The 23,738-nt window shown below is 46.0% G+C and overlaps 1 protein-coding gene across 2 annotated transcripts; it reads right to left on the bottom strand.

The window, feature by feature from the left end:
• Positions 1–270: 270 nt before the first annotated feature.
• LOC310791931 (uncharacterized protein) lies at positions 271–23,529 on the bottom strand. Of its 2 annotated transcripts, XM_083653614.1 has the most exons (6): positions 23,438–23,529; positions 20,057–20,099; positions 17,781–17,880; positions 8,816–8,962; positions 7,939–8,057; positions 271–401 (listed from the first exon to the last, which is right to left on the bottom strand). In XM_083653614.1, exons 3-6 carry the CDS (start codon positions 17,860–17,862, stop codon positions 333–335), a joined length of 417 nt encoding a protein of 138 aa, XP_083509740.1. In that variant the 5' UTR covers positions 17,863–17,880; positions 20,057–20,099; positions 23,438–23,529; the 3' UTR covers positions 271–332. The 2 variants fall into 2 exon arrangements, with proteins under 2 accessions (XP_083509740.1, XP_083509741.1); XM_083653615.1 differs by lacking the exons at positions 20,057–20,099; positions 23,438–23,529 and adding an exon at positions 19,234–19,357.
• Positions 23,530–23,738: the final 209 nt, after the last annotated feature.

The raw sequence follows: 23,738 nt of genomic DNA on the forward strand, positions 1-23,738 counted from the left end.
TAAATTTAAAAGAGCACTTACCTAGGTTTGTTTTAAAGCCAGGTAGACGTAAGTCAGCAGTACTGGCTCTAGTGTTGTGGGAGTGTGTATCTCCACTCCTCTGAAAGTGATTGCTAAGATAATCAGGGGCTCTGTTGTTATAGATGTTATGGACAATGTCCATTCCAAATTGCAGTTATTGAGTCACTTGTAGGATACGTTTGAGGGAACATTACTTCTAAAAATCGTTGAAGATGTCCTCAGCATCAGTGAATCCTACGTAAGTGCCCGTTGGAGAGGGATACTTGTTTCGGATCGCAGTGACGATACAGCTGGGCAAGAGTCTCTGGACTTTATGGCCGAGCTGCTGTCCTCTCAGTGCCCACTCGAGCACAACGCGGTAGGCAACAAGTCTGCACTGCCTTTAGGAGAAACAAAAGATAAAAGAATAAAGGAAAACCTTGATTAGAAGAGACGAACAGCATAAACAGTTTATAATGGCGATTTACAGATCAATCAGAAATTAGAGGAGAAATAAATATCATGCATGTAAATACAACATTTGTAGGCTACTGCGAAACGATAGAGAGGAGAACAAAGGACAAACTTGATTAGAAGACTATACAAGAATAAACAGTTTAGAACGGCGATTTATTGATCAATCAGAAATTAGAGGATAAATAAATCTCATGCTTGTAAATAGATAATTTGAACTTACTCAATGGAAAGTTGTCAGCTCCTCAGCTGTATACTCTGGTTCGAATAAATAAGGGCGGCCATCGTGGACAAAGTCATCGTCCATATCCTCGTTATCAGAAAAATATTCAGCCATATTTCACAAAATCTTTCAGGGAGCTAGTCTTCTGTGTGTATACAGGCCAAACGCGCGAGAAATTCTGAGCTCTGGACCGGTGATTCCAGGTAGTTGGCCAGCTGGCAAGAAAGTATCGCGGGACTTGACGAGACTTGACGAGACTTGGTGACCGAGATCATGAATGAGGTAATTTGACCCCTGGAAGAGTCCAGGAAACAGCCCGGGGGGAAATATCAGTCTGGTGGTTGTTGAGGGATGAGATTATGACGACATGTGGCGAAAACGGGAATAAAAATGGCTATTTAGATGCAGGAAAGACAGGCTCCCACTTGGCCCCCACAGAGCTCCATTTTACGACTGGCTTGGACACTATTGATCTCAAAACAATGCTAGGACGGCCAGGAACCCTGCGGAGATCGCTGGGTGAGTGGTCAGATCATAATTAATGTGAGGAGTGATAGATTTAATAACTTATTCCACCCCTGTAGAGATCGATTTGATAACCTATACCACCCCTAATTTACTCCTCAAACTCACATATTATTATATATTATATTCTATTGTTCTCCTCTCCCTCTGGAGTTCCTGCTCTACCTTAATTGCCTGAGGAGCAACAGGGAGCCAATCAACCCAAGGGTTTGGTTAAAAGGAGGTTGGAATGGAGAACATGCAGAGCTTGCACACACCCACAGCAGCAGCACCTGGAGAGGGTTCTCCTCTCCAGTGATAATTATTACTTTGTACTTAGTTTGGTTGAACTTTGTTCTGTTATTTTGTTTATTTGTTTAGGCTGAAGTCCCCGGTAGTTATGTTTTCGTATGATCCTGTTTAAACCTTTGTTCTTTTGTCTCTTCAGGACATCTAGCTGGCTTCGACGGCCCGAAGGGGTTGGCCCAGGCCTTTTCCTTAGTTTGGCCGGATCTTCAGCCTCCTTTCTTTATATCATTTGCTACTTTGGTCATTTTCTTCATTTTTGGTTAAACTAAACATTTGAGTAATTGTGCAACCTGCCTGGGGTCCTAAATATGTTCTGGTCTTCGGTTGAGCCATATTTCATGTGTTGAAGACCGTAACAGTTTCAATGCACCAAATGGTTTCATTTCTCATCAGTTAAATTGTCCCCTCCACAGATAGCGACAGGGTGTCTCACACCCCAGTTGACAGTTTCACACCCCAGTTAACAGGCAGAGTTAAAAAAAGCACCATGGCAAACACATTTAGGGAAGTAGTTGACAGCCTACCAGACAGTAATAATCAACTTGCGGCCCGAGGACCAGGCAGGGTACAGGGTGGCCCGCGGCCATACCATATGAAGTGTCGCATTGGTTTTTATTGTGAATGAGAATCTGATTCACAATGATAACTAATGTGAAATAAAGTTTGGCTGAGCGCCAGTTAACTTGTCAAACACTGCTGTCCAACAGCTATAATTGGTTTCATTTAATTGGTTTTCTTTATTATTATTCATCTATTATTATTACTATTATTACCACTCATTTATTATTATTTTTGTTATTATTATCTTTATTATCTTTTGTTGTTATTCAATATTCATTCTATTTGCTATTCATTCTAATTGCTTTATTGATTCAAGATGAAATTTGCCTGATTGCTGACAGACCCAAAAACTCTTTGCCCTAGTCAACCCAAAAAGGCCTCAGTCAACTGAAATGCATGCCGACAGGAGTATTTTGAAAGTTGTCGTTTAACACCTCCAGATAGAAAGAGTAACACCATTCTGTCTTGATGGTGGTTCAGTGGTAGAATTCTCGCCCGCCACGCGGGGAGGCCCGGGTTCGGGTCATGGCCAATGCACCATGCTGTAAGGTCATGAACTTGTGTTTTTACACTGTTAGATGATCTCCAATCTTAATGTTTAATAAATTGCAACATATTGCCATAATTGTTTCTGTATTAACAAATGTCTTTCTTTTCAAACAGCAACAAACAAATGCAAATGTTTAGCATAGTGAATCATCTTAAATGATTAAAGCAGTATTTCTGAGTAATGTTGATAAAAGGCTAAATTTGCTGGCTAGCTTGTAGAAACTGTAAGGTCACATGTTTTTGAATTCAGGAGGCCTAAATGGGGTAACATTTAAGTTATGTGGAGGTTTGTTCAGAAACTTTAGTCAAAAGCCTGTTTATTCCCTATACCACCCTCTCTGAAGCATGAAGGACCAGTCGCAGAATGTTGCATGTGTGCTAAACAATGCTGAATAAGGGAATTTAAGGGGTATTTGTTTATCTGTTTATTTGTCTGTGTGTGTGTGTGTGTGTGTGTATGTGTGTGTGTGTGTGTGTGTGTGTGTGTGTGTGTGTCTGTCTGTCTGTCTGTGAATGCAGGGGAAGTGTTACATACAGTTTGAACTGTTTCTTTTTTGATAGAAGTATTTCCTGTCATAGAGTGTCTCCCCAAAAACGGAAATGTCCTTTTAAGGCAGCTAAATAAAATCCCCCATAAAGCAATATTCCAAGCAGACACAAAAAGCAGAAGTATCAACTGTTCAAGGAAAGCATATAAGACAGCTCAAAGAGGAAATCGCCAGAGAATCTTCCTTGGACGCAGACAGCCGGTGACATCTCGACAGACTCATCCTGCCGACGCCTCTACTGAACATTCCCTCCAGATCTGTAATTGTATTGTATTTACTTGACCCGCTCTGTATTTTTATATGCAATTTAATTCTATATAAAATAACATATATATATCAGATTGTTGTCAATAACTGGTTCTTATCCGTCTGAATCCAAATTGGGCCACGCCTGAACAGGTTGTATGGGCCCAGGCCCATACAACAATAATATCTCTAAAAAACCTTCTGAATGTGGGACTTTTAGCACTTGTGTTAAGCTGTGCTATAGGAGGATCTCCCATCAGGAGAGGGGTCCAGGTTAAAAAAACGAAATTATCCTTTAAGTTAAAGCTGGACATATCTAGCATCCATGGGGAGCCAGCCCAGCTTCTGGAAGAGTTCTTTTCCCACATGGTCTCTAGGGGCTAGGCCTAGAGTTAGCCTTACTAATTGGTTCTGGGAAACCTGCAGTTTCTCCTTCAAAACCTTGGTCAAACCTCCGTACCAAGAAGAGATGGCATAATCAAAGCAAGGAGAAACCAGAGAGTTGGCTAACAAAAAAAGAGTGGCCTGGTCCAGAAAGGGGGCTTTTCTGGCGAGAAACAGTTCGTCCAATCACTTTGGTAATTGTTTTTAGGGCCATGGTATCGCCTCCTAAGCTACTGTCTAGGTGGCAGCCTAAATAGCTGACTGAGGCTTTTGCCTCAAAGGACTGGCCCTCAAGGACAATGGTAGACGAGACCAATTTGTGTAACCTGGGTTTTGAACCAAAAATAATATATTCAGTTTTGGCCATATGAAGGGAAAGTTTGTTATCAGTAAGCCAGGATTTTATTTTCTTAAATTCCTCACACAGAGTAGCTTTAAGTCTCTCCACGTCCTTGTCAGAGGACAGGATGGCAGAATCGTCGGCATAGACAGAAACATGTTGACATTGCAGGGAGACAGTTTAGAAAAGAGCAAATCGTGGTCGACAGTGTCAAAGGCCTTTTGAAGATCGATCAAAATCATGCCGCAGAGCTTGCCAGCATCCATTTCTGTTCTAATAAAATCTGTTAAGAAAAGCAGACAGGAATCAGTAGAGTGAGACTTTCTGAAACCAGACTGGAATTTGAATAACAGGTAAGAGTCGTTTAAATACTCATACAGCTGTTCGTGAATGACTTTTTCAAGGACCTTGGAAGTGACACTGAGAATAGAAATCGGCCTGTAGTTGCTTGGGTCAGACCTGCAACCTTTCTTAACTCATTGAGTGCCAGCCACTTTTGGAGAACGGACGCTCCCAGTGCCAGAGTTTTCAGAGCGTTTTCAGTGATTTCTCGAGGCCCACAGAATATTGTGTGATATTACTATGTAAACACCGAACACGCACAAAGAACGAGCTGGCTCTATTGTATCATCAGCAAAAAAAAGTTTATTGATACCATTTTCCGTTCTTTAGTTATGAGCCGGAGAAGATAGCTTGATTTAACCAAAAGCAGCCGTTTTTTTCTAGGAGCTGAGATAATGAGCCTTTTGTGAAATTAAACATTTCATGCACATCACCGACTGAAGCTAATATTTTCTGATGTAGTCACACCTCAAAAATAATTTCCTTCAATAGAACAGCGAAAACCAAGGAATTTTGTTTGGCAAAACAATATTTTTTAGCTGCAACCAGCAGCGCTGGCCCCTGCGTGCGCTGCTGGTTGCAGCTTCTTGCTGGTCTTGATTTACTGCTGGTGGGCATCAGATATTCTAGCTTGCGTTTGCCAATCCTGTCCTGCTGTCTGGGTGTTGTATGCTGCTCTGCGTGCTCTGCGTGCCCCCCCCCCATCCCCCTCAACTGCACACTCCTCCTCCTGGGAGTGTCTCTGGGGCTTTCTGCTGCGTTTGCTCTGCACTGAAAAGTCCGCTACATCCAGATTTTTTACAGCCGCGTGTATTTGTCACCGGCTCCCATGCTTCCAGTTGAGAATAATAACAACTCCACGGCTGATCATGCGGATGGGCTGTCGCAGCGGACACGGGGGTGCTCAATTGTGACAGCAGATTGGCTGCTGCAGGCACAGCTAACGTTATGCTTCATGCATATCGATGCATACGGACGGATGCGATGCAATTTCCTTTTCCCCAACGACTTCTTCTGTGTGTTTTACTCCACTTTCTCTCATCTGGAGAGCACTGTCGCCACCTAAGGGTTCTGTAAAATAGGTTAGACACGTTCAATAGCTCCAATATTGTAAGAAGCGATGTAAGAGGCTTAGATCGACACCCCCCCGTCAAAAAACGCATTGGACGTGGAAAGACGTCCTTGGCACTCTACGTCACTATTTAATTGGACGTGGAAAGACGTCCATGGCACTCAATGAGTTAAAAAGAGGAATAGTTTTAGCGTGTTTCATGTCATCAGGAACAATGCCTTGTGCCAGGGAGAGGTTAACAATATAAGCAACAAATGGTGCTATAGAGTCGGGCGCGTCCTTAAGGAACCTGGCTGAAATGTTGTCGAGACCCGTGGCTTTGGCACATTTAAGGCCTTTTAAAAGTCTGGCGATATTTTCAACCGAGACAGGTTTAAACGAGAAATTATTGGGTATAACACCCAAACGTGCATAAAAATCAAGGAGACAGTCCCGGCCAAAAGTAACAGGGCCAGAGGGCAGGCAATCAACAAGCTTACGAGCAATTGAAGTAAAAAAGTTGTTAAAGTGATCGGCAATTTGTTTCTTGTTACTGACAATCTTCCCATCAACCTGCAGGGATAAGCAAGGACTGGAGTTAATATTGGATTTGGTTGTACAACCCAAACTTTTTAGGGTTTTCCACAATGGCTTTGGGTTATCCTTATTCTCCATTATCTGGCCAGAGAAATAGTTTGATTTAGCCTCTCTGACTTTGAGCTGAACTGTATTCCTAAGATTTTTAAACAAAAGAAAGTGTACATGATCCCTAGATTGTTTAAAAACAGACAGAGCTTTATCTCTATCGCATAGATAGCGAGCGTAATGTTATCAACACTAGTGACTAGCAGCGCTAACAATGAAGGTAGCAGGAGCTATCTAACTCAACGGTGTGGCAAGTAGCCCAACCCGGTATAACAGCCGCGGGGAAAAGCCGCAGCCATACGTGCATAAAAATCACATCCCCGTGGAAAACGGAGGCCCGATATAACAGAGCACACAGACACTGTGGCAATCATCAGGTGCCAAGCCAGCACCGCACTGGGTGCATGGTTTAAGCGGCTCTGCCCTATCCATACCATAGCTAAGGTGGGATGCGAGCAGCCAAACCTAGCGGGAAGCAGTGGCTAAGCTAGCGAACCCAGACAGGAAGCTAACGAAGCAGCTAAGCTATGCAGTTTTCAGCTAGCGTAAGCCGAAGCTAGCCCGGACCACGAGGAACGGCTAGCGACCTGAACAAGCGCTAATATTTCCTTCTTCCCTAACACGTAAGACAGCTAGCGGATAATTCTGGTTGAGCTAAGCTAAGCAGTCTGTAGCTAGCGTAAGCTAGAGCTAGGTCGGACCAAGAGGGGCGGCTAGCGACCTGAATTACACCTGACTAACCAGGGCTAGCAGCTTTCTAAAGCAATAATTCACCTGGACGGTCGGCTGTCGGTCCGCTCATCCTAATTGTTTTTGGTGAGCATGTTAAGATGGAGTTTGCCACTAAAGCTAAGAGCTAAAGAGTTGCTAGCAAGGTCTCAGAGAAAGGAACAAGAGTGAGTCCCCCAGATTGGGCAGACGTGAACGTTGTCAGATGAGTGGTTGAGGGCAGTTGCGCCAATCATAGCCAAGGTGTGCCAAGACGCCTTAATTGGTTTTATAGTAATGGTCTTTTTTAGAGAAACAAGGTCAAACATCCAGCAATCGTTACAGGAGCAACTTAAAGGAGAATTTAGTTTTTTTTAACCTTTTTTTAACCCTCTCCTCACATTAATTATTATCTGACGACTCACCCAGTGTTCTCCGCAGCGATTTGGACCGTCGTAGGCGTTGTTGTGATCGAAATAGTACTCCAAGCCAGTCCTTGAATGCGCTCCGTCGGGGCCACATGGCAGCGTGCTGTTCCTCCATGTAAATAGACAGTTTTATTCCCGTGTTCTACCCATATCGTCATTATATGAGCCCTAAAGAAAGATCAGACTGCTATTCACCCCGGGCTATTTCCACTAATCTTTACAGGGATCTCATTTCCTCATTCGGGCTGAGTTTCACCAACTCTCGTCAAGTCCCACGAGACTTTCCTGCCGGCTGGGCTGTGTACTGACTTGACGGAGCGCATTCAAGGACTGGCTTGGAGTACTATTTCGATCACAACAACGCCTACGATGGTCCAAATCGCTGCAGAGAACACTGGGTGAGTCGTCAAATAATAATTAATGTGAGGAGAGGGCTCCAGGTTAAAAAAAAAACGAAATTCTCCTTTAAACATATGTGAGAATCGAGTTCAAAATGAAGTAAAACCCCTTTGTGAGATCATGTGCAAAATAAATCAGCATTATTTGTCAGTGAAGTTACACAACTTGATACCAAAAATATGCTAAATGTTCAACACTTACTAAAATAATTTCTACTCAAAGATCACCTCTTTGGCCTTTGCAGAACTGTCAATCAGCCTCTTCAGAGATGTCAGAGTGCTGTCGCTCTGTGATGAATGTGATGAGAGAGACAGGGTGTCTGTACACGAGGGCCCTGCTGGAGACTCTGAGAAGGAAGCCAGTATGCATAGTCCATTAAAATAAACAAGTACAAGATTTTGCATTGATTTGGCTCTGTTAACTGTTACTGTCTAGTCATTGTGATAGTACAGTATGGTTTTATTTGTATCTCCCATTCTTTGACTGAATATTTTCACGCTGGGCTTGTAATTGAATATCAGAATAGCAGTGCACTGGTTGCATGTTGAAGCTGTAACCCTTCATACACGCTATAATCTGTGGTGCACATTTTTCATGCTTCCATGCAGAGGATAATGTCAAACTTTCCCAGCCTTAAAAACCAGATGCCCTTTTAATCACTTATTGTCTTCAGTGTGCCAGTTTTTACTGTCCACAGCTTTCTGCAAATAAAACCTTTGCACGGTGAGCAGATATTTAGTCGTTTGAACATGTGTGTGTAGTGCACATGACATAAAGAGGATAAATGCCCACTGGCTAAACTACTGTATGTTAAATTAACTGGTCATTGATTCCTAACTTTGTCACATCATTACTTTAAAAACTCAATGTAACCTGTGTGTGTGTGTGTGTGTGTGTGTGTGTGTGTGTGTGTGTGTGTGTGTGTGTGTGTGTGTGTTATGTATGATGCGAGGAGAAAAGCATACATTTTAGGGTTAATATATTCCCAAAAAGCGATGGTTAGCACATTGTACACAACACGCACAATTGTAGTTATAATTATGGCTGCTGATGTGTACTGGTCCATTTGTGCCCATGACTTTATCTGTACAATCTCTTACTTACCAATCACTGAATGGGCATCAGCAATAATCCAAAGCATCTTTGGGTTTTGCTCTAGGACATCACTGAAGACATCTTCATCAACCTCAACCTCTGTGTCATCCATCAGATACACTCTACTGGCCTCGGGGATGCTGAACTTCTTTTTGGCTGAGAATACACAAATAAAAGAATACAAATAAATGCACAGAAATACTGTCATCTGATGTGTCATTCCATACCTATCCGTGTTTTATTATGTAATGTTAACATAATTCAGGGTCCCCACACCTTCAACATCAAATTCAAATTCAAGGACTTTTCAAGGACTTTCAAAGCCCAATTCCCCAAATTCAAGGACCCATCACAACAGAGTTTGAGACATGGACCAAGGTTAATTACTGTTACAACACTGAGAATATTTAGAATCAAAACTAACAGAAGCTCTCAGACAATTAAAGACAGAGGCTTGAATGTGTGAACACTTCTCAACTGTGCTGTGTTCGTTCCTATCACAAATGACAGAAACCCACAGACTGCAATGCTTGTTAGAGAAATATTTAGTTTTCACTTGCCGAAAGCTGAAGACGGAGAGCGAAATTGAGGGAGAAAGTTGAGGTCCCTCAAATTTCAAATTTGAGGGACCTCAACTTTTCCCTCAATTTCGCTCTAATGCTCTATGCAGGAAAAACCCTAAATTCAAGCACTTTCAATGACCCGTGTCTATTATCAAAAACGTTTAATGCCTTGATTTTTTTTCTTCAAATTTACCAACTTTCAAGGATTTCAATGACCTGTGGGAACCCTGATAATTATTACTAACCTTCAATCAGCATGCATGCAAACGTTAGGGTTGTGCTACAACCCAGGTTTTACGAGTGAGAACGAGAGCTCTCACTAGTGCCTACAACGCTGCAACGCAGCCCTATGGAAGACTGTTATTTTGCTCCAAAATTACTTTTCATTAAAACCGACCAGCCACCCGTAGGTGGCGTGGTACCCCCTGGGACTGACACGGATCCACGTGACTACGTCACGTCCTGTCAGCCCAGGGATAATCACTCTAATTTCTTCCAGCCGCTGAGATCCGACGCACCCCGTGACGCATCGACACAGCAAGGCTGGGTAGTGAGAGCTCTCGTTCTCACTCGTAAAACCTGGGTTGTAGCACAACCCTAACGTTTTACTTCGTTTCGAACTCAAGCTCTCACTAGTGCCTTAATTCAACCGACCTTGCTGCCGGGAGCACCCCACAGGGCGACCCGAAAGGCACCGGTGAACCACAGCCATATGGCAACGTTCATGCCTGACCGTCTGACATATTAGAGTGGCAACGATACTACCTTCTTGCCACCGACAGCACCGCGTGCGCGAATTGCGAACCGGACACGTCGAGACTGTAGTACCAAACAAAAGTGTGATGAGAGGACCATGAGGCCGCGGCACACATGTCCTCCCCTGAACACCGCGCAACAACGCAGAGGATGTCGCAACACCCCGCGTAGAATGCGCCTTAATACCCTCCGGAGGTATCTTACCCACGGCAGAGTATGCCAAAGCGATCGCCTCCACTATCCAATGTGATAAGCGATCCTTGGAAAGGAGGCCACCCTGGGCCTTCTGCCAAAGCCGACCAACAACTGGTTTGGAGTGCGTAATGAACGCGTCCTGGCCACATAGGCCGAGAGCGCCCTTACTGGGCACAGCATGTGCAAGCGTCACTCCTCACCCGAACTGAACGGCGGGGGACAGAATGCTGATAAGTCTATGACCATAGACCTAAAGCTGACATTAATATTCTTAGGTTGGTAAGCCGGGTTAGGTCGCAACGTAACCCTGCGCCCATCATTCCCAAAACCACACAGGCCTGCTGCACCGAGAGGGCAATCAGGTCACCAACTCTCTTTCCTGACGACAAGGCCAGCAGCAGCGCGGTCTTTAAAGACAGAACCCTTAAATCGGCGGAGTCCAAGGGCTCAAACGGATGACCCGTTAGCCCGTCCAGCACCGTAACCAGGTCCGATTTGGGAAAAAACGCACCGCGACGGCGGGCGCAGTTTACGCGCCCCCTTCATGAAGCGCAAGACCAAAGGGTACGCCCCCACGGGGCTCCCTTCAATTCCCATATGGCAAGCAGAAATCGCGGCTACGTACACCTTAAGCGACTGCGGGGACTGACCCGCGTCAAGCAGGCTCTGAAGGAAACAGAGAACTGGTCGCACACTGCAGTTCACTGGATCCACGCCCTTACTTGCTGCATAGTGCATCCCACATTATCAGGCAAGCCCTGGGCTAGCAACTGGTCCGGTTCAGGAGCCAGACCGCTAGCTTCCACCTGCCTGGGGAGGGGTGGAACACCTCCCCCTCCGCCTGGGATAGGAGATCGGCCCGTACCGGCAATGCCCAGGGCGGATCTTGCGCCAGGGAGACCAGGTCCGCAAACCATGTCTGCCTGGGCCAAAACAGACTAAAACGAGCCGGAGGCGCTGTTCCCTCACCCTGTCCAACACCTGACGGATCAGGGGGGTCGGGGGAAACGCATAGAGCCCCTCCCTCGGCCACGCGTGCGCTTTTAGCGCGTCATGACCTAGCGGGGGCTGTCCTCCTGGATCGAGAACCACAGTGATCGACGCAGGCGCGACCAAACCTGGCCCAAACCTGTTCCATCACCCGAGGGTGGAGGCACCACTCCGTAAAAGGGGGATTGCCTCGAGACAGCAGGCCGGTCGTAACTCCGCCGTCCCGGCAGATAGACCGCTGACACTGAAAGGAGACGGGGATACACCCACAGGTGGTTCAGCGCCCCCGACCGCACACCGCCCTGTTTGTTCAGGTGGGCGATCGCTGCCCTATTGTCCGAGCGAATCAGCACATGGTGCCCATGTGTGAGCCGCTGGAAGTGTTACCTCCGCAGGCTGGGGGGACTGCGGAGGCAACGTTCTCTTTCGAGTCTGGCCGCACGCGGACTTGTCCGGCAGTGCGGTCCCCAAGAGAGCTCCCAACCAACAATGGGCCCACGGCGCCATTGATGGTGGGCTTGTCCTGAAGCAGAGCCCGGCGAATCGCCTTCAGCTCTAGCACGTTTATGTGGCGAAGCTCCTGAGCCTCCCACCGGCCGTTCGCCGAAAAATGCCCGCAAATCGCACCCCCTCCCCAGAGGGAGGCGTCTGTGCGAATCACCATCCTGAGCGGGACAGGGCCCCACCGAGTACCTCTCGAGAGGTAACGGGGGTCCGCCCATATAGCCAGTGCCTGCCAGGCCTGACCTGTCAGAGGAACCCTGCGATGACGGTCCCCGGCCGAGTCCAGGCGAAGCCTGAGAACCATATTTGGACCACGAGAGCATGTGTAGCCTCCCTAGCGGGAGCACATGCAGTGCTGAGGCCATCAGGCCCAACATCACTGTGCACTGATGCACTGACACCGAGGGCACAGACCTAACGTCCTTGGCTTGCTGTCCGAAGCGTGCGAGCCTGTCGCTCTGGTGAAAGGCTCGCAGGAAGTCTAGCTCGAGCCCCAGGAAGGTCGCCGCCTGCGCTGGGACGAGGCAACTCTTCTGCCAGTTCACCAAAAACCCTAAGGTTTGCCGGTGATCGGTCACCGATGTATGTTCCGTGGCACGGACCCTCGAGTCGGCCGCTAAGAGAACGTCGTCGAGATATAGGAAGACGCGGATCCCCCTCGCGCGGAGGGGAGCCAAGGCTGCCTCCACGCACACCGTGAGGGTTCGCGGGCTCAAAGACATGCCAAATGGCAAGACACAGAACTCGTAAGCCTTCCCCAGGAAGGAGAACCTCAGGTATTTCCTGTGTCTCCTGACCCTGTGGACATGGAAGAACGCACCTTCCAGATCCCCGGAAGTAAGAAATCCCCCTGTCTCAACTCGTTGAACAGGCGGGGAAGAGAGCATTCGGAACGGGACTTCCTCAGCATCTTGATGAGACGCCGAAGGTCCAATTTCGGACGCATGGAGCCGTCCTTCTTGGGCACGATAAGTACCTGTGGTAGAAAACCCAAGCGCACATCTGCCTTGGGAACCGAGCGAATCGCCCCTTTGGCGAGGAACGAATAACCTCCTTGTGGAGTATGTCCATGGCCTCCCCCTCCACGGCCAGATCGGGGGTCCCGTCGAACGTGGGTGTGGGCCTGGCAAACTGTAGCGCGTATCCCCTCTGGAGGGTGCGTAATGGGGACGGGGAACATAGATGCTCCCAGGCATCGAGCCTGTTGGACAAGATGGTCTCTTGTGGCCAAAGGAGCGGAACCCGTCATGAGCATATTGCTGGGCACCGGGACCTTTTGATCCGGTGCCCTGATGGGGGGGCGGGACGTGAGAGGCTACGCCCCCCCGCCGCATGGACAGTTCCGTAGAAGCTGTGCATGCTGGGGGAGAACTTCTTACGCAAGCTCCGCCTACTGACGCGCTGTTGTATCGAAGTAACCCCCCCCCCCCCTGCTGTGCGCCTTTCACAGGCTGGGGGGACTGCGGAGGTAACGTTTTTTCTCGAGACCGGCCGCACGTGGACTTGTCCGACAGTGCGGGATCCAGGCGAGCTCCCGACCAGCAATGAGCCGTCGGTGCCATTGATGGTGGGCTGTCCTAGGAGCCTCTAGCTGAGGCCAGGCCGTAGCCATGGACCAAGGTGAGCCTTGATGATGGGTATGAGACCCTGGGCGAGCTCCCGACCGAACTCGGGCACCGAGGACGGTGGGTCTAAAGCTACAAGCCGCAGGCTGGAACTAAGCCTAGCCTTGGTGAGCCAACCGGTGGGCTTGACCTGGGCGCTGCCAACCGAGGCCAGGCCGTGGCCATGGACCAAGGTGCGCTGTGCCCCCTGCCAGGCTCCCTGCACTTGCAGGGGGCGCCCCAACAAGGGAGTGCGACCCATGGAGAGCTCCCAACCACCCCGGGCCTTGGGCACCAAGGGCGGTGGGCTTGTCCTTAGAGCTACAAGCCAAAGGCTGGCACTGAGCCCAGACCTTGGCGAGCTGTAAGCCCTGCTGGACGGGAAGCGCCAGCAAGGAGCGGTACGTCTATTGTAGCGGAGGTAGCTCGCGCCCAATGTACTTAGCACACAGATACTAACTGCACGGATGCACGCCAGCTATCTGCAAAATACTATCGTTCTGTGCTAAACAGTACTAAATATTGCTATCTGCACGTATGCAAGGCAAGCTAGCTTTCACACTCCTTTGAGAGCGGACCTTGGTCCGCTCTCAAGAGCTTAGCTGCGGACAAGACCGAGGGTTCAAGGCGCCTGTGCAGCGTGCTCGTGCCCAAGGCAGAACACGAAGGGGAGGCACCAATACCCACAACCTGTTAAGCCGAGAGAACAGGCGTGGAAGCCACTAGCTAAGCTAGCATAAGCACTGAGAGACAAGCGTGCGCTAACACAAGCCTGCGCACAAGCCGGTGCAGCGAGTCTCTAGTCTCTACCCTGAGTAACACGGGGAAGCAAGCGTGACCGCAAGCAGAGGCCAGCGGCCCGCGAAGCTAGTCAATCTCAGAAGAAACTCCTCAGAGGGAGTTACAATCTAGTAGATGCTATTTGCACGAGGCAAGCAACACTTAGCAGACAAGCAAGCTGGCTAAGATGGCGCAAGTACTGAGAGAAGCGGCCCACACAACGTGCGGGGCGAGCTCACCTAGCTAGCGATCGCCCAGCTAATATCTCAGAGTGCCCCCTTCGGGGCCGACGCCAGTAAAGCTACACTACATTTATGTAGGTCCCAGCAACGCCTGTGCGGCGTGCTCCTGCCCTTAGGCATGCACACATTAAATTAATTGTGCCGGTCGTAACCGGCCAGCGTAGCCTCACAGCTAATACAGCACCTAGCTGTTCCCCCCTCTCTCTGCTAACAGGAATAACGGGGTTACCGTGCAAGCCGGGAGCAAGCTAGCTATCTAGCTAACTGAAGAGCATGGCTTCTAGCTACTACTCTCGCTTAACACGCGCCCTACACAGAGGTAGCTGGCGCGAAGTACTTAGCACACAGACACTAACTGCACGTGTGCACGTTAGCTATCTGCCACAATAACCGGGTCCGTTACCCTGTCTGGGGACGCAGCCAGATAGCTGGAGTGCTACAAGGTAGTCCAAGCTAGCTGCACTGAGCAAACTAGCTAACTATCTAACGGGCGCGCTCTAAAGCCGGCGCCTAAAGTACCTAGCACACGAAGCTAACCGCACGGGTGCCAAGCTAGCTATCTGTAACAACTGGGCTAATTAGCCTCTTTGTTCCTGTGCTACGTGGTACATTACAGTTTTGAGCGCGGACCTAAGTCGGCCCTCAAACGAAAACGCTGCCCCAGACGGGGGAGCGAAGCAAAGCTACACAGCGGCAGCAAATACCACTACACGGCGGTAGCAGCAGAACTACACGGCGGTAGCAATAAACAGTTAACTAAGGAAGATACTCTTAGCTTTTTAGATGACTTGTTCCGACGCCGCTGGTGAAGGGCACAGGATCGGGTTCCCGAAGCCTGGTTTATCCCGTCCACGCGAACCTCTTGAGGTGGGCAAATCAGACGGAACGAGCCTAGTATCTAAAGCTATGTAAGAGAGCTAATTTCAAAGTTAACCGCGGAGCTTTCTAAACACGTCTTCTCAGCGGGTGGAAGAAACGGAAAGTGATTATCCCTGCCCACATGGAAAGAATCTATATGAACATATATGCAACTATATGCAACCTATATGCAACCTATATGCAGCATATATGAGCATATAGGCCATATATATGCCGCATATAGGTTGCATATAGGCCAGATTTAGGTGCATATATGCGCATATAGGAGCATATAGGCCATATATATGCCGCATATAGGTTGCATATAGGCCAGATTTAGGTGCATATATGCGCATATAGGAGCATATAGGCCATATATATGCCGCATATAGGTTGCATATAGGCCAGATTTAGGTGCATATATGCGCATATAGGAGCATATAGGCCATATATATGCCGCATATAGGTTGCATATAGGCCAGATTTAGGTGCATATATGCGCATATAGGAGCATATAGGCCATATATATGCCGCATATAGGTTGCATATAGGCCAGATTTAGGTGCATATATGCGCATATAGGCCACATTTATGCCGCATATAGGTTGCATATAGGCCAGATTCAGGTGCATATAAGTGCATATACCGGGCATATAGGTCTCCTATAGCTTCTTTATATCCACATATAGGTACTATATGTGCACATACAGGGAATATATGTCTCCTATATAGCTTCTTTATATACACATAAAGGCCCTATATGTTCATAATACAGGTCATATAGGTCTCACTTCTTTATATCCACATATAGGCCATATATGTACACAATACAAGGTATATGCCTCCTATATAGGTCATTTACAAATCTGTTTGTATACACTGTGTCATAATCCATATATACCCAGCGAGCACAAAACGTTTTTTCAACGTTGATTTTTAGTTTAAATCTGGGTGATATTGGGTTTGAACGTCTAAGACCTAATTTCACCCTCTTTTCAACCGGCTAAAATGCGGTTACAACTTAAACGTGTAAAAAAACACAATTTGGTTCATCATATTGTTAAAACATTTCTTGTAGTTTGGAATAGAGACAATATTGATAGTGTGTGAATTGGCATTTTATTGTCTTTTATTGTGTAACTGAGAGTTGAAATCTGATCTACACGAAAACTACATTTCAACGCATTTTATGTCACATGAAATATCATAAATATGGGACTATAGGCTATGTGGTGCCAGCAAAAAGCTTCCAGGACACAACTATGGTTAATAGTTTAGCGCAATACTATAAAATAATGAATTCAGTTCCTGCAGCAACGAGCATGCGCAAGTACTTACTAGCTGTGACTGACTAGACCAAAGCGGTCTGCACCGGTCTGCACCAAGTGCAGAACGAGGTGCTCTGGGCACACTATGTTATTGTAACAGACTATACGAGGCTCTGTGTAGGCCTACCTCCTGAGTCTCTGGTGTTAAATGAAGTTAACCTCTGAAGCCGTACAGCCTACAGACTATAGATGCACACACACACACACACACACACACACACACACAACATCATTTTAGTCTGTTACGATCGTACGCATCACATAAAATAACTTCCCGATCGCTGACAATTGTGGTCTACGTTGTGTGCGAGAGAGTATATAATGTGCCCGGCTCTCTGGTTAGTATAAGAAAATGTATAGCTCAGCACTAGAGCGCACGGCTTGAACCTTGGAGAACGGGGTTCGAATCCTGTGTGCGCTGCTATTTTTTTTTATTTAAAACCCTACATATAGGTACATATATGTACATATAGGTTTCCCATATATGGTGCATACATAAAATTGGCCGATTTCCTATATTATATGTACATATAGGTACATATATGTACCTATACATATAGGTACATATAACATATAATATAGGAAAACGGCCAATTTTATGTATGCACCATATATGGGAAAACTATATGTGGCCCTATATTAAAACATATAGGGTACATATAGATTCTTTCCATGTGGGTGGGCTGACAGGACGTGATGTAGTCACGTGGATCCGTGTCAGCCCCAGGGGGTACCACGCCACCTACGGGTGGCTGGTCGGTTTTAATGAAAAGTAATTTTGGAGCAAAATAACAGTCTTCCATAGGGCTGCGTTGCAGCGTTGTAGGCACTAGTGAGAGCTTGAGTTCGAAACGAAGTAAAACTATTGTTATTTAAGCCACTTTGTAATCAAAATGGTATTTTAGGAATAAATTGAAAGCCCCTTAAATTTCAGGGAAAGACACTAATGTAGTTACAATACCCCAACTACTATTGGAGTTGCACACGGGTAAATGCTGTTTAGCAAGTTTCAACCCATTTCGACATGAGTAGTGAATAGTGTTTATAAGGTGTAGGCTGAGGCAGAGTGAGTTCAGGTTGAAAACTTGAAATTCAAATCTAAAATGTCAACTGGATGATCTTGAGTTGATCTGTTTCATCAATATAAACATTACCTTCCTTGAGAAGTGATGAATATGAGGCTCCATCTACTTTAAGGTAAGACTTCCTCCCTTGGTATTGAACTCTGAACAGCATTGCTGCTATCGTTGTTGCCTATAAAATCAGATAAAAACACAAATTTATCAAATGCACAAGAACTGTTAGTTAACATTTCCAGTGTGACTGAATGTGATCATTTCAAAGGGACGAAAGGGCATCTGTGAGGAATGCAAATGTACATGTTGCTGGTACTTTGGGATCACGATGGGCATTTCAAGCAAGCATATTATGATATTCACTGGGAACTATCCGAGCCCAGCCTGATTGACTGAATTGTCAACTTGTTACATCTGGGAACTATCCGAGCCCTGCCTGATTGACTGAATTGTCAACTTGTTACACCTGGGAACTATCCGAGCCCCGCCTGATTGACTGAATTGTCAACTTGTTACATCTGGGAACTATCCGAGCCCTGCCTGATTGACTGAATTGTCAACTTGTTACACCTGGGAACTATCCGAGCCCAGCCTGATTGACTGAATTGTCAACTTGTTACATCTGGGAACTATCCGAGCCCAGCCTGATTGACTGAATTGTCAACTTGTTACACTCCATTTCCTCCAGAAGCAGCCAAATAAACTCAATGGGCTTTTGGTTCTGCAGACTGCAGCGAGCACCTATTGACCACGTGGGCAAAAGCTGCTTACAACTAATGCTGCATTCGTTAATGGTAGGAGCTGACCAGTGGCAAGTGGCAAACGCATCATCTCCCACCTACGTGCGTTCGAGCTTCAGGATTCAAGTCGCAAAACCATGGATGCTAATAGCCGTTAGCTGTCTAAGCTAACACTATCAGCCATGGCCATATTGACTTTGGCAAGCCAGGCTAATTAATGTTAGCAAGGTAGTTAGGCTCCCTATACCGACCCATCCATAATCAATGTAACATTAGCATACGTTTTACTTTGTTGGGACTCGGAGCCTCAAATTAACGTTAGCTTAGCAAGCAAATTAGCTATATGCTAACGTTAGTATTGCTATTATAGAGTACTTACTTTATTGTTACTTTACTTTATTGTTTATTTGGACAGGACAATGCACATTAAAAGACAGTTATACACGTACAGAATCATCCATACGGGCATCCAACGGTAAAAGTGCCGGGGTTAGCCGAAGCTAATTTTCACCCGCAGTCCTCGGGACATAAGCAACTAAAAACTACAAGATAAATACAGAAAACGGGAATATAAAAGCAATATAATAAAAATGCAAAAGGGATAAAAATACATACACAAGGGATAACAATACATACACGGAACAAAAGCAATACACACAAACAGATAAGATAATAAAATGATAAAAAGATTAAATGTCCAAGAGAAGGCTATTAGTTATGTTGTGTCATTTTCACTGCGGCCGGGAGACTGTTCCATATCTTTCCGCCTACAATAGACAGGACGTTCTTACCGAAAGCGGTGCGTCTGTGGCCCAGCTCGCAGTCTCCTCTTAGGCACGCCCTGGTGGTCATACCCTCCACGGACCTCCGTTTAAAAAACTCTCCCAGAGGGGGTGGGACAAGACCATGAAGACACTTAAAAACAAAACAGGCCTGTCTGAAGGTTTTAAAATGGTCAAAATCAAGGAAATCATGCATCTTTATGATGTTACAGATATGGGCGAAGATTGGCTTTTTATCAAAGATCTTTAGAGCTTTTTTAAATAGAGATTCAATCGGCTTAAGAGCTGTTTTACATGCCAGCGACCAGCTCGTTAAGCAGTAGTCATTCAATGTGGGAAAAAATCATGGAGTGCAGGAACATCAGGGCAGCATCGTCCGTCAGGAAATTTCTGATATGTCTGAAGTTCGCCAGATTGTATTTGACTGAGTTGGTCACTTTCGTAATGTGTTTCCGAAAGGTGAGGGTTGAGTCCAAGATGACGATGATGATGATGATGATATTTGAACTCGCTTACTAGAGCGAGTTCCTCACCGTCATCATACAGACCATTTTTTTTGTATTCAAGAGGAGACAGAGAGTAGGCCTATGCAGGCTGTTAGTCAACTAAGCAAAGTTGGATACGGCTAATTCCTGGTCGGCGTCATGTTAGCTGACATTTTCCCCCTGGATTATTCTCCTCATTTAACATTATTGCCGATGCCACGTTTATCCACACTAGGTACCCCCGCTAGGTAAAGGCCCCCGGTGCTAAAACTATCTGCTAACTATTGTTTTCTAAAACATGATACTAACCAACCAAAATTTAACAAACCAAAGTTATTCCATCTTACTTGTTTTATTTCTCCAGAGCAGCAGTCGTCATCTCACACGAAGCTTGGTGGAAAAAAAGAAATAATTATGAGTTAAGAGTTACGCTAATGTAATCATGTAGCCTGGTAAAATGAGGACCGTATAGACTCAACCATCAAATACACACTGTATTAGATATTCAGCCCGTTCTCACTCCGACGGCGTCCTATATGCTGTCACTGTCACGCACAATGTGCGTCGGATGTTAACTACCAATTATTTGTGCACCCTTGTGCACAAATAATTAGCGCCCACAGGCACAGCGTTAAACAAGCACTGTGCCCCTGTTGGGGCAGACAAAAGTCAAGTTACGCCATGGCGCTGGAGCTGGTCTTCCAAGGTGAAAAGACCCTCTCCCTCACCCTGGTTATGGGGTTGGGTCTCCAGGGGAAGGTTCCGGTTGTCTCCAACCCCCTAAAGGGGTAATGGGGTACGGAGACCCCGCCAGAAGACCCAAGGGCAGGGGTTCCCAACCTGTTTTGGCTTGTGACCTCACTTTGACGTCACAAGAATCTAGGGACCCCAGACATTCAGATTTTGGTACAAGATCGGTAACCATCATCAGTGACATCATCAGTCACATAATCAATCAATCTACCCAAAGCCTAAACCTAACCTGTGCCTCTGAAGGCATAACTTTGCCTCATCCCAACAGGGGCACAGTGTTTGTTTAACGGTGCACCTGTGGGCGTACATTATGTGCGCACAAGGATGCACGTTAACATCTGACAAACAAGGTGTGTGACAGAGCGATGATATAGGATGCCGTCGGTATGATAATGTGTTGCGATATTTAATGGAATATTTTATTAAATATATTATTTAATGGAATATTTTTTGCACTCCTATTTAGTATAACAGAGAGATATTCAAAGGACTTTGAGGGTGTTTTCACACATGTCTCGTTTTGAGCAGTTCCGATACAGGGAGCGTTTTCCCACTTGATGCAGTTCGTTTGGACTGTTATTCGTTAAAAACAACATTTTCATTCTTCAGTTCCTGTTTTGGCGTGAAACTAGCATTTGCATGGATAAACTTTTGGGGGATTTTTGCATGATTGCAATCCAGCAGTTTGGAATTGACCAACTTACCTCTGGTTTCCAATATAGTAAATTAAGCTGTGGTCATCAGAGACAGCCTTCTTCTGTGATACAATGATAATCAGACTTATTGCCGTGTCTTCCTCAAAATATCCATAGGCTATTATACAATTAATTATTAATATTTTATTCCTGACAGGACAGGTGTTCATATGCGCAATCCTCTGCAGTCTCTGTGACAGTAATAGCAGAAGTTACGAGGGTATTTTACCAAATTAACGGAGATAAAAAAAAATTACTGGGGGGGGGGGGGGTTAAATAAATAAATCACCTCCCTGCTTCTCTTTCTCTCTCTCTTCTCGCTGCGCCATCAGACGTACACATATAGGCCTTCCCAATGCACACACACATTAATGTAATACTTCACAGACATTGTATAAGGTTATAAGAATAGAATCTGATCAAATCTCTGGGATACCCTCAGCACCCCCCATCACCACATGAGGCCGGAGGTCTCCTGGCCAATCCAGGAGGTTTGGCCAGCCTGTTTGGACCGTTTGATTTGTGGCTGTGTGAACACAAACGAACCAACACACAAATGCAACAATTGTATCAATGAAGCCCCTGAATCGGAACAAAGCAAACAAGCTACAGGTGTGAATACGCCCTCATTTACCAAATGATAATTGTTTGCACAAGAACACGTCTTTGAATATAACGGCTACTCCACATCCTCTCCTTCCTCCTCTACTACATCCAGATAGTTAAAGTTGGAGGCACTGACTCAATAATAGCTGCTGCCCTGTTGTTTTCATCCAAACATGTTTCAGTTCAAACCAAAACATCAAGTTGATTATCTGTAATCAAATCATTCATCAAAAGGATTTGCCTGTCAGGAATCTTACATTCAGCAAAGCCTGAAAAAAATCGTCTTTGATAATTGTGCAAACCGATTTGGATACCCCCTGTTACCTCTATAACTAAATATTACAGGAACTTTTAATATCACGTCACAGGGCTCAGGTCACATGACAGGTCCCAGATAACAATGACCCGTTGGCACAATGATGACCCACCGTTTGAACTTCCGTTGGCAGAACGCAGCCAAACTCGTGCGCACGTCTTTTTGGCCGGTGGCATCACGTTCGCCCAACATTGGAAACAGGGGGTCTGCTCACTATGCCGACAACCCACAATGCTGATAGCCTGGTTAGGGGTTAGGCTTAGAGGTTAGGGGTTAGGGGTTAGGGCGCACTAAACGCATTGCACTAAAGGCATCAGATTAGTGGGCCATCTGCATTGCGGGTTATCGGCATTGCGGGTTGTCGGCATATAGACGCGGCACCGGAAACAGTCCTATTTACTACAGTGTACTGTAATCGGTCCTCTACATGTACACACAATTTCATAATTTTTATGTTAATATTACTTTCTGAAACTTCCTTTAAACGTATATGGCAGTGTTATGTACAGGTTTAACTATTTATGCCAGATAATTAAAAAAAAGTTGTCCAGAACCCAGAATCGAACTTGTAAGCTCCAAAGTGGAAGCGCTGTGACTTGTTGAGTGAGCTATTTGTTTGCTATAGTCACATTGAGCACCTTGAATATATATAGCTGCATTGCCGTTTTCAGTGGCAAGTAATATGATTCATCCACCGCCTCTGTGACGCCACAGGTACTTAAACGATAAGACAGAAATATATTTTACATCATGTAATCATCATGGAATGGGTCTCGCGCTACTTTTGCATGCTAAAATAAAGCTGATAATGTACAATTTGATTCAAGGGGGAAAAAACCCTTTCAGAGTACAACACAAACTGTCTATTTTGCTGCAACTCGACAGTGCTGCTTAATCCAGGACCTTACTTCCTGGAACTCTTGAGAGTAAAAAACTGGTCCATTGGAGTGAATGGAGATGTCGGAACTCTTCTATTATACGGCTCTGGTCCGACCTAGTGCCAACAGCAGCCCAACCATTTATGTCCAACCTAGTGTGAACGTTGGCCCAACTTTGGACCAACTACATCTTCAGCTGCCGACCGATGCAGACCATTACCAATGTTGAGTCAATAGGTCATTGTTATCTGGGATGCTTTGTGACGGACAATTAAAGGGATCAAATCTAGACTTACTCATAGTTTTGTAAACAGAGTGAAAAACAGAATGTTTTTTTTCTCTTTCCAATAGGAACCTGAGAGTCAGGAGATTTGACTGGATTAAAGCAAGAACAGATAACAGATAACAGATAACAGATAACAGATAACAGAGAAGAGCCTGTCATCTGGGAGAAGGCAGGGCCAGACATCTTTTGTTTACCTGTCGCTTGCAGCACAAGGTGAAGCAAGCCATCTTTGAGTATCAGACTGTTGTGATTTTATGTCCAATTCGCCATATGTGACGACTGTGGAGATGGTGATCTTGAAGACATTTTGGAACGGCACCAGTGATGTCCTGTACTCTGGCTCCTGGGAAGTAGAGAGATCCTCCTGGGAAACAGAGAGATCCTCCTGGGAAACAGAGATCCTCCTGGGAAACAGAGAGATCCTCCTGCAAGCAGAGAGATGCTCCTGGGAAGCAGAGATCCTCCTGGGAAACAGAGTGGGAAACAGAGAGATCC

Source organism: Poromitra crassiceps (assembly GCF_964638095.1).
Source record: "Poromitra crassiceps genome assembly, chromosome: 17".
NCBI classification, from domain to species: Eukaryota; Metazoa; Chordata; class Actinopteri; order Beryciformes; family Melamphaidae; genus Poromitra; species Poromitra crassiceps.

Excerpts from the sequence above, each read along its gene's own strand:
- LOC310791931 (XM_083653614.1), bottom strand. The coding sequence starts at position 17,862 with ATGCTGTTCAGAGTTCAATACCAAGGGAGGAAGTCTTACCTTAAAGTA. Across the intron at positions 8,963-17,780 it reads TTCATCACTTCTCAAGGAAG|CCAAAAAGAAGTTCAGCATC; the intron begins GTAATGTTTATA and ends GTGTATTCTCAG. Across the intron at positions 8,058-8,815 it reads TGATGCCCATTCAGTGATTG|AGTCTCCAGCAGGGCCCTCG; the intron begins GTAAGTAAGAGA and ends CTTCCTTCTCAG.